We start from the raw sequence: 12,097 nt of genomic DNA on the forward strand, positions 1-12,097 counted from the left end.
AAGAAAACCCTTGGAGCAGCTGCTCTCCAGCTTTATGTGCTGCTGGATTTGCTGCTGAGCTTTAGGTCTTTCCCTGATGCTTATCCAGTTCCTAGTGACTGCAGACTTCTCCACTTTAATTGTGGTAGCAGAGTTCCGTCTGGATAAAAAGACAATTTGGTGCTCAAAAGGAGTAAACCAGCTTCTATCATGATGTATCAAAAGAATGTAAAAATATCCAATCCGTAGCAAGAAAATACAATGTGATGCAAAGAAAAGGAAATAACAAAGCTCAATTAACCTGCCTGTAGTAGTACAATTACACTATTGCATGGTGGATCAAAATAGATTTATACAATACCTACATGCTACCCAAGTAAACAGAACTTTTTTTTTCTCTTCTTCTTGCAAGTTTTCTTGATGTCATGGTGGTTTCACAGACAAATATGAGAAGAAAATGTTTGGCTTTTTTTAATTTTTAAATGTTCTCTTGGTATATAAAGCAGCGAGAGCTAATTACATTGAGATGATGTTATGTTGCTGTTTGTGCTGACTGAGTAAAAAGGCAACATGCATGCTTGAATGGTTCTTTTGACTAAATGTTCAACAGCGAGTTAACTTTTCACAGAAAGAGGGCAATAGGTTCCAGCATTAAAAAGTAAATTCTGTTTGAAATGGGTGGTTTAGTGAACATCTTGTGACCTTATAGAACAGCATTAACTGAGAACTCTGGAGATAGAGGGATGATGTATGAGAGAAGGATTATGACTCCAACTATGAGTGTAACCAATGTCATCCTTTTTGTGTCAGATTTTTCAAGGTAAAAGATTTGTATCAGAAAATATTGAGAGAAGATTGTGCTTCTACAGGCTTGTTATTTGTCGTATTAAATTTGCCATAATCAAGTTTGACAGGCTTCTCTTTGTTTTTTCCAGCAGACAATATTATTGTTGAAGATTAGTCAGATGCCTTCCGTCCATTCCCTGCCTCACATGCTATGTCATGCAAGCTTTGAAAGACTTAGCACATAATTTAAATGAATGACTAATTTGGCAAGCATAATGGAAGGCACGCATACTATCCTTCAATTGCACAAACCAATTATGGAACTTTGTTACATCAGCTTCTATCTTCCAGAGGGAAAAGTCAGAGGATTTACTTACAAGGGCTGTGTAACTCTGGATAGAACCAGTAAACGTTTCTGTAGCTGCTATAAAGTAAGGGAAAGGTTAGAGATGGAGCTGAGAGAACGGCCGTATGAAAACTCTGGAGATATTATTTTCGTGCAAACTACCACTAAAGACATTCTCATTGAACTGTACAAACTAACTGCTGAAAAGGAAAAATTGTTATCCAGTCTTTTGAGATCACATCATATTCTGGGCCTTAACACAGGACATCAGGAGGGAAAGCAACAGGATGTTTCTGGACTCCTGAAACTTAAAGGAGATGATTACTGCAGTTCTATACATCAGCAGGAGTTCTTTCTGGATTCCACGAATAGAGGCAATTTGAATCACAAAAAGATGAGGAAATACAGAAGGAAAGAGAGCTTTGAGGAGTTCAGACACCGGAAAGGGGGAAAAAAAGTATATGAACAACATCTTTCTTCACTGAGTGCGCAAGACATGAAACTGGAAAATAAGAAGATGCTCCCCACAAGATTTCCTAGCAGGATTTTTCCCAGTTCCTTTTCTGCCTCCAGTTGGCTAAGAGTAAAAGGTAAGGATGATTTACTGGTAGACAAAAGTATACGACCAGAAAGGTGGATAGAAGAGGGGTATTTTCTTGAGAGCAACAAAGCTGTGAAACTGGATGCTGACTTACCAAGTTCTAGCTCAAAAGAAAACAATGACATGGTCACAGCTGAACTAGTGGATAATGGAGAATGCATTCCTGAAGTTACGAAGGTACAACAGAGTATCACTTTGCTAAAGTCATCTCAGGACAGTCGATCTAACAAACTTGAGACATTAAGTAAATCTGCAGCTGCTAAAAGCTTGAAAAGTAGCAAGTATACTGAGCCAGTATGCAAGGAGAAACCAGGAATCACAGTTGTTGCTGAAGTACAGGATTCAGAAGCTTGTATTAAAAAAGTTGCCAAGCCCCCTGCAGAGTCTTTACCTGATTTTCACAGAGATAAAGAAACCATTTCTCCTGTTCTCACAACAGTACATAATGAGTTTATATCAAGAACTGGTGTATACTCCATAGATGAAGCTGCTGGAGACTCTAAAAACACTGTGCTGCAGGAAAAGGAGCAAGACGGCTCTGGTTTGCAGTACAAAGCAGAGAGAGTGCACATTACCGATGAGTCATGCAACCTTGTGGGAGCAGTCAATAAAGCTCTTCTGAAAGTTATACGGAGCGACAGTTTAGATGAAGCTGCAGAATGGAAGAGACTGCAACAAATTACAAGAGTAGACAGAAACCTGCCAGGCTCAATATATGAGAAAAGAACCACGGCATCCCGGGGAAGCAGCAAGCATTTATTTTTGAACCTGCCTGTAAATGAAAATCCTGATATTTCTCAGACAAGTAATAATCTTAAACTGGAAGAGAAAAGGCTGAATTCACCCTCGTTAGTAGCAGTGAGTAATGTTTTTAGTAATTCATATCCGCTATCTAATACAAACAAACAAATGTCACCTATTCCTTCTCCGTTATCTTCGAGACTGCCTAGCCCGCAGCTGCATCACCGGATTCTCCCATTACCAACACAGAACACCGAGGACGAATCTATGTTCACTGACTATGGCAGTGGGAGGCATGGTGCTATAAACTTCTCTTTCAGTGATTTGGAGCCACAGTTTTATCTGAAGTTTTCTGAACCTGGAGAACTGGGATTTGCCACCAGACAAACAGGCCTACATCAGAATGCAACTACAGGGCATTTTGAAAAGCGCGCTGTACAAGAAAAATTAACTACTCAGACACAGCAGAATTTCTGTCCAGGTCAGTCCTATTTTCTACATTTTTACACTAACAGAATCAACTGGAATGTTTTTTTAATACTAGCCTTTGATAATAAATGGTATGTTTGCAATGAAAGTATTTTTCACTACTTAAGGATTGAGTGAAAAGTTGTTGAATTTTTTAAACAAAAGTTATAGCTATATAAGATTTCCTTTCAGATGCATTTTTTATGTCAGCTTATATTCAGTCCTGTTACTAAATGACCTCATAACCAAAGTTAATTAAATATTTTTCTATATAAAATGAAAAAAGTTTGCATGCTTATTTTCCTGGTTTTCATGTACTGTGTTCTAGTCTGTCAAAATGTTATGATAACATTTATTATCCAAAATGTTCTTTTTAGTTCGTTTGGCTTAACATAGAATATTGTCTGGGCAAGGTAATTTACATTGCCTTAAGTACAGGACGGTGCTTTGACCATTTAGCTACAAGAGGTTGCTGTAAATTCTGTAACAACAAAAGGCTTGTTTCTAAAAGGATTGCATGTAGGAGTCATGTTACAATGTATCTGAGTACAGTGCATGGACTTATTTATAAATATATACTATGAATACAAAAATGCATAAATATATGGCATACTAACATCTTTGTTAGCTGAAACATCAACATCTCTACCCTTCATTTTTTCTCTAAAGAACAGGAAGGCTGGAGAACCTAATTCTACAGTGGTCTAGATGTGGCGTAGACTGGTCCCTATGTGTTACAGGGAGCACTGACAGTGCAAAATGACATGATTTCACTATAAAAGGGAAAGAGTTGCTAATTTGCAGCCTTATCACTTTTCATGGAAAGTAGGATAATTTTCTATAGTCTCAAATTAAAAGGGAAACAAAAAAAAAATGGAAAAAACCCTGTTGATATCTGTATTTCTTAGTATTTACCTAGACTTGAGCTTCTTGTGTGACACATCTACTCCCACCCCTACTTCCCTTTAAAGTGTGTTTGGGTCTCTTGCCATACCTTTGGCTGATTCAGCTCACTAAAATGGCATAAAAATATTCTCTCTCTTTTTTTTTTTGGGGGGGGTAGGGGGGCGACGGAGGGTAGTCTGCCATTTTAGTTACTTAAATTGCTTCACAGGGTGGCCCAATGAGTGACTGCCAGAGCTGGTGCAAGATGAGTTACAAGATTCTGCAGTCTAAACCAGGGAGGAACACATGGGCATAAGGAAAGGAGGTTTCCAAAAGGGGAGGTGTGTAGGGATGTGAAACCAATACCTTAGCCAAAGGGTGCTGAATACTGCATATGAGGCTTGCATTTATGCCTGCTGCTTCTAGAAGCTGCTTTAGTTCCACTCAAGACTAAATCAAATTTAGAGTGTTGTTTGATGAGTTGACAAAGCTGATGCAAACACTCATTGGCAGCAAAAAAGATGGGTGCTATGCTTTTGTTCTTTCATTCCTTTCTTGGTTCCTGTTGTGCTGTGTTGTCCTACCCCTCTCATTACTTCTTGTACTCATCATATCTTTTGGTAAGCTGGCTTAGCTCATGAAACCAGCAGAAAATTTCACCCCTTTATAAGACTAAAGTAGCACAGCCAATCTTTTTCTCCCCACTTTGCATTAGTATTTTTTAATTAGTTTATCATTTAGGATTGTTGGATGTGGAACTGTACCTATTGTGCTGTGCTCTTGTACTGGTTTTGCCTGGGGTAATTTTCTTCATGGTAGCTTGTATGGTGCTATGTTTTGGATTTGTGATGAAAACAAGTGCTGGTAAGACTAACGTTCTAGTTTGTACTGAGCAGTGTTTGCACAGCACCAATCCCTTCTCTGTTTCTCACTCTGCCCTCCCCCCGCCCCAGTGAATAGACTGGGGGGTGTGCAGTAGGCTGGGAGGGGACACAACCAGGCAGATGATCCAAACTAACTAAAGAGATATTCCCTGCCATATAATAAAAGCAGAAAGAGGGGACTTTAGGGGGGTTAGCTATCTTTTGCTCAGGAACTGGCAGGGCATTGGTCTATGCACAGGAGCCAGTGAGTGATTGCTTTTGCATCACTTTTGTTTTGTTTTGTTTTTTTCCCTCCTCTTCCACTTATCCTTCACTTATTAAACAAACTTTGTTCATTTGATTTATCTTGACCCCCAAGTTTTCTCATTTTTTTTTTCCTTTCCTCTTCCCCCGTCCCACTTGGGGTAGGGAGGAAGTGAGTGAGCAACTATGTGGTGCTTATCTGCCCACTGGGGTTAACCCACAACAGCTCTATAAGAAACAAAACACAACACATACACACAGATAGCATCTGTTGGCTGCAAATCCTGGCTATTAAGCAGAAACATCTTTGTGGAGAGGACAAAGTGCAGACAAAACAAGACCTTAGTTCTTATTTACAGTTATCTTGCAACATTAATACATATAGAAAATACCACTGCAACTTTCTGAAAGATGTAATACTATTCTGGTTGGGTTTTCTTTTTTTTTTTTTTTTCGTTTTCATGTATGACTGCATGCCAGTATTATTACTGGTGTGTCAGACAATGTGTAACTTTAAGGAAAAGTTTCCTACCTTGCTGGCATATATAACACTGTAGGTATGTTTCTGGATCTGGGATAACATGACTTTCCATTTTGTTCTGAACCAGGGGTGGAATCATTCTTATTGACAGAGCATTTTGAGTACCACTCTTCTGTAAACTGACATAAGTCATAACTAACTGACTATAGTGCAGTGGGGCAAATGATGTATCTCCAAATTTAGGCAACATAAGTGATGTTAAAATTTACATCTGTAAATTTGCAGTCCTGGTTTAATCCTTATCAGATTCCTCCCATGTGTGAAGAGCAAAATTAAAGACTGTTGTTCAGATTTGTCTTTAATGGGGTGCTATTGTGAAATGATTTCTTTCAAATCAAGTCTGTTATTAAATTGTGTAAGTATCTACAATGAATCTAAGAATTACAGAGAATTTTGGTTGACTATCAGTCAGGTTGGTTGAAGGATTTATTTTATGTCAAAAATGCTGGTCAAAATTGCTGTCTTTTCAAAGTTACATTGCTGTCACAGTTTGTACTACTTCATACTGCAAAACATTTGGAGCCTTCTATTACTTGTGTGACTTTGTATTTGGAAAACTTCATGAATAGGTTAAAATATTTTAATTTATTAGTTTAAATAATGAACTGGACTCATCATACAGCTCTATGCATAATTTTAATTCTCTTTTCTGATTGTTTTAAATCATTATTCTTCACTCTCTGGATAATTGGAGAATATTGCTGCAGTCAAAACTCAAACATTTAGCTAAGGCAGAGTGCCTTTATTTCTGTACTTCCACTTTTGCTGCAAGTTCAGGTTTTTTACAGCAAATATTTATGGCACAAATCTTGTAGTTTCATTACACAAAGTTCTATCAGTAATTCACTTGAAAGTACAGTTTTCTGGATCTTCCTGTCGAAGTGCAACTGCTGGCCATGGGAACAGGCCACAGCTTATATCTTAGCAAGTTAATACTTAAACTTGCAAGAATTTATAGTTTGACAATAATTATTTAGCAATTTTCTCTGTAAGTGGGACTGGGAATCAACATTCCTATATTTGCATGTGATAGTTCCATTTGAATTATCAAAATTCTAAGTAAAATCTTCAGAATAAATTAGGACTTTCAAGAAATACACTGTTCAGCTTCAAGAAGCAAAAACAAAAGTACAAACACTAAAATTTCTCATAAAAAGACATTTATTAAGTCCTCAGAAGCATACTTCTTGCATTTCTGTAGGAAGTTCTTCCTACTCTAACATAAAATACATTATGCTTTTATAGCCCTGGAAAAGCCAAGCTTGCTTTTGAAACGATCCTCAGTATATCTGAATAACTGTCTCAGGGAAAGATTTTCTGAGACCTTTTAGTTCCTGACTGTGTTTCTCTCTAGAGTTGTTCACAGTGGTAGAAAAAAACAGGGAGAAAAATTTCAGAGTGGTTTTATTTAATTAGTATGGAATGACACCAATATGCTCTTTTACTAAGTATTATCTGAAAGAAGAGGAAGATTAGTGATATTTTTAGCAGTTATTGAAGTGAATTTGATTCAGAGCAGGAAAATTAAAAATAAAAATCTCTGATTATGATGTAGCCTCTATGACTTATGGCAAGCCAGCCAAGACATCCCATTATTCCAGGACAGCGACTGGTGACTGTGCTTTGAGTCAGGATGAGACTGGAATGGGTCATTCGCCACACTTTCTGTTTTATATATTAGTGCTGCTGTGGAAAAAGAATAAAAAACTGGCAAGGGGGAACAGTGAAAGCAAGAAAGAGAACAAATGAGTGGAATGGTGTTACCCTACCCCACTGCAATGAAGATTGCTCCTTTTTTGATATCTAGTAGTAGTGAAAGAAGAATACATCCAACAATCACAGAATTCAAAGTTAGTAGGACTGTAGAGAAACTGAAACTAACGTGGGATAGAACTGTATGATTAAGGCTTGTGCCAGGTAAAATGGCTGAGCCTATGGCACCAAAAGGGATGGGTCCATTCTCTCCTTATTATCTTTCCTTTTCCCAGCAAAGGCCTTCTCTCTCACTATCCCTCCCCTTCTTTGGAACAACTTTGCTGTTTTTCTTGCTTTTTGGTAATTTGAGTCAGATCACTAAGCTAGTTTAAAACTGAGCCAGCAAGGAGAGAGGTGAGTAGCTTTTGCCATTTTAGTGAGCTAAACAGTTCACTAGTGGTCTGATGAAAACCAAAGCTAGGGTGAGGGAGGACATGAAAGTGTGCTGCCAGGAGGGAGAAAGGACAAGTAGGCAAGACCACCCCTGCTGGCAGCAGGGAATCATTAGACCTCCAAAACCTTAGTTGCATCCCAAAACTGGAAGCCAGGAGCCTGGCTGGGACTGGCTAAAACAAAAGGTGTTGGGAGTGGGAGATAAGAGGTGAATGAAGTTGGATGAGGATGCGGAGAGACTGTGATCTTTTAGGTGGGTGGTATTAATAGTGAAGCAGGAAGAACAAGAGAGGGTGGAGAATCAAGAAAGAGGAACTCCAGTGCACTGGGTAGGGACTGTGGCATTGACTAGGATGGAGAATAGCAATGGAGTATCACAAAACCAGTGGAGCATGGCAGATTAGGGTTGAGAGAATTATTTTTTTGTGGGAAAATGTACAAAAGGATCTGTAACCATTAGAATGTACACCATGGAGGTAAACCTAACAGTCTTGCTGATGGAGAGGCAGGGAAGAGAAGGGAGGAAGACAAAGAAAGATGAGATAATGGGTTTTGGTTTTAAAGTCTTAGAAGTTATAATGGTTATTGTGATGTAGGGAAGGCATCTTAACTGCTGGAAGAGGTTGGTGAATACAATTCTTCAGATTATTTCTTAAATAATTTTATTTAATTGACTAGTAAGATATATACCCAAGAGTTCCTTGTAATATATTCTGGACATAATTGTAGCTACACCTATTGCTGCTGATTATTAGATGGAGAATGTGGTGTTTGATTGTTGCTGCCAAAGAGAATTTCATGGCAGCTGTTCGTTTTCCATTAGAAAGAATAGAAAACAAGCATTCTGGTAATTCTGTGTGGTTGTCAAAAATTATGCACTGCCATTTGAAAACATGCCAATTTCTAATGGCTATCTCTGGGAGATCCATTTTACAGTCTTAAAATATAATAAAAGTACTTCAACCTATAAAGGTCTGTTTACTATAATATGGATAAATACTTGACTAAGTATTATTCTTAAATTGGTCTAAGACCATGAATCTTCATATTTTAGTCCTCAAAGGTTTTTAAGAGAATGAAAAGCACAAAATGATATTATTATTTAGGTATTTCACTCGCTGGTGACTGGAGGAACAGTTTTCATAACTGTGCTCTGAAGGCTGCCCTACTCCTTAGGGCTTTTAACTGCCAGTTAAAACTGGGTTTTCCCAGTTTTCCTGGGTTCTTTGTGTTTGCAATGTAAACATAGCTTACTTCCATGTGAACAAGAATAGTCTGATTCTACAAATATAGCAGTTATATAGTCTTAGTTCTACACATCTGTTTACATTTCCAGCATTGAAGTATCAGGTTGAAGTATCCATGTGAGTAAGCCTTAGTTTTGAATTTGTTTGGGTGTATTATCATTAGCTACAAAAATTTAATCTATTGCAGTGCCAGTGCTAGAATACTTGTAGTTGAAAAATAGGATACAGGCAATGTCTTATCCTAGATATTTAACGAAGTTAGCAAAAATAATGAATATAAAGTTACTATTTGAATTTTATTTTGTCTTTTCCTAAATTAACTAACTCTTTAAGCTGAAAATGGAAAAAAAAAGTAAGTTAAGAGAAATTCAATAACAAGACCTTATGATGTGTTCCTGAGCTATGGTTTTGGAAAATGATGTTTCATATAAACAAAACTCTGTTTGAAGACTCTTCTAACAGGAGACAGATATTATATTGTTTTTGATGTTCCTTTTATAAGGAAGGGAAGGGTTTATAAATACCTTCTCTAATTGAAGTGGTTCAGAGAATTGCTAATTAGCATTTTAAAAGCACTATAGCATTCTGTCCATAACAAGTATGCATTTCATGAGGTAAGTTTGCATATAGATCACATGGAAACATGATGCATAGTTTCTCACAGGTAATTCACATTAAAGTAGTATACATGAGTGTGTTGCTTCACTAAAAACAGCTTATTCAGAGTGCATGTTCTTTGAAGATGCTATAAAGGAGTTAAGAATTAAGAGACTGGGGTAAGAACAGATTTACATAAAAAAAGAAAAGAGAATTAATCACAGAATCTCAGAATCATTTAGGTTGGAAGAGACCTCTTGAGATCATCTAGTCCAACCCTCTGCTCAAGCAGGGTCACCTAGAACAGGTTGCCCAGGCCTGCATCCAGTAGGGTTTTGAATTTCTCCACGGGTGGTGACTGAACAACCTCTCTAGGTAACCTGTGCCAGTGCTTGGTCACTCTCACTGTAAAAGAGTGTTTTCTTACATTCAGGTGGAATTACATACATTTTAATTTGTGCCCTTGATACTGTTTTGATCTATTTTGATTATTTAAAGTTATTGCCTTCCTTTTCTGACTATTAAATGATTCTGCAGATTACAATCTGTATAAACAATAATGAAATTTTATGTTAAATCTATTAGTGTCTTAACAGAACCAATATAATTCAGTACTATACACACTTGTGGGGTGGCAGTCATGAGCTCTATTTTCCCTCAGTGTTTTTCCTATGGATTATCATCTCTGCAAATTTCAATTACCATCTCAGTGTTGTCAATACCATTAACTTCTATTTCAAACTTGTTTCTTTTTGCCCAATCTAAAACCTGGATGTGTCTCTAATATCTTATGGGAATTGTGTTACCTGAACACTCAGCATGGCTAAAATGGAAGTAATTGTTTCTGAGATCCTTCCAGATTTTGACTTTCTGAATCTTAATGAGTAACACAACTATCCTGACTGCCACTTAGGTCTGTAAGATTGATATCCTCTTTGACAGGAATTTCTATTGCTCCTTCTGTAGACAGTTGCAGGCTGTTTCTAAAATTTTCCAGTTAAGTCTGCATGTCCTTTCTAGATATGTAATCTTGCAAAATTTGCTAATAGTATGTCCAACTAAAATCACAGTCAGTATATAGCTCTTTAATGGAACTTTATTTTCCTGTTATATTGAATGCAGTTAGTCATCATACAGTCTATTACCATTTCCTTCAAGGACATCACGTATGTTTTCTATTGAGTTTTATGACACATGGTAATGATAAAAGATCGTTAATACTTCTTCCCAGTGAAGCCAAAATCTTTTTCATAGTAGTGTAAACACTATAAGGCAATGCTGCATTGAAACTGTAGAATTATGGCAGATTGAAATGAATGTAGACAGGACTGGAAGTTCAAGACAAAGTCTCTGAGTTAAAAAGACCCTCTGAAGACTGACCTTGATAGATGCTGTGAACAAATAGCTCCTGTTTTAGTTGAATGACTTCCCAGCATGACACACTTAAGCAACAGTTATATTTTCATCTCTCTTTGTAACATGTGACTCTTCAGTCAAGGGCAATCAGTGAGGGGAAACCAAGTGAATTAAATTGGAATGAAAAAACAGAGACAGCTTAATGTTTTATGCTGGTCATAGATTAACAATTTTCTGTTTCATGGCAGGGAGAAAAGGCCAAAACATTCATGCTGGTTTACAGTTTGTGCACTCAGTTTAAGAGACTTACCGTAATGAAATGGACTTCTTTTTGCATCAGTATAAAAAGAATTTCTTGAAGTAAAATACTGGTACAAGGTGGAAGTTGTCATTTATTACATCTGTATGTATTCTGTTGGCCATTTAAAGCAAGCTGATAGAAATGGTTCAGCTGACATTTTTCTTGCTGGATCAGGATGATATATAAGCTGAGATCAAATTCAAGTATTTACCTCTGTAAGTATAAATTAATAATGTAAACAGGAATTTTTAAAAGCTATGTAGTAGCTACTCTTTGGTATTTTGTCTCTGAAAAAGTGACATTGCACCAAATCCAACTTGTAAAAGCGGTGAAAAAATTCTGCATATTCCCTGATAAAAATGTACTTTAAAATACATGCAATGAAAATGAATAAAGGTGCAATTTATGTGTTTGTGGTATATCGTATCAGTAAATAAATATGAATAGTATTTCGTGATTTAGATGTGACATTAAATCTATAATAACACAGTTAAATAATATTTACAAGTAGTGAATATTGTTTAGGAGTCATAGCATTAAAATACTGCACCTAGTGGTTTAATGATATATTTAATTGTTTGTGTCAGAGAAATTTTTGTTTGGGATTAGATTATGACTACCCTTACATTATGGCAGCCTCTCATTCAATCCAAGTGTTTAGGATTTTCCAAGCATAGTCAAAGATCTCTTCAGGGTTGTGTTTTACATTGCTGGGATCAGTGAGGTGAAGATAGGACAGAGAAAAGTCAAGAACTGTGAGATGTGTTTTACAGGAGGACTTTTAAACGCTGAGTGAAATTACTCTTTACCAGAACAAGAGGTGAGTAAGGAAGGAAATATAAATAATTCAAAGTCCCTCACCTGAGTGACTTGTCGTGTCCTGTGTGACAAAGATTTTGATGATTCATTATATTCTACCTTTTTTTACATTTTGGAAGTGTTAAAATGAAAAGTGCTATTTTTTCATAAGGTTT

At 36.9% G+C, this 12,097-nt stretch overlaps 1 protein-coding gene across 3 annotated transcripts in view; it reads left to right on the forward strand.

The window, feature by feature from the left end:
* The first annotated feature begins 1,019 nt into the window (after positions 1–1,019).
* Positions 1,020–12,097, forward strand: part of FMN1 (formin 1) — a 188,407-nt gene continuing 177,329 nt past the window's right edge. For all 3 annotated transcript variants that reach the window (XM_087746611.1, XM_087746613.1, XM_087746612.1), the window contains exon 1: positions 1,020–2,934. In XM_087746611.1, coding sequence (XP_087602737.1) covers positions 1,020–2,934 — 1,915 coding nt within the window. The remainder of the gene's footprint in view (positions 2,935–12,097) is intronic.

Source organism: Nipponia nippon, unplaced genomic scaffold, assembly GCF_047370975.1.
Source record: "Nipponia nippon isolate SJK-2023a ecotype South Korea unplaced genomic scaffold, ASM4737097v1 scaffold_10, whole genome shotgun sequence".
NCBI classification, from domain to species: Eukaryota; Metazoa; Chordata; class Aves; order Pelecaniformes; family Threskiornithidae; genus Nipponia; species Nipponia nippon.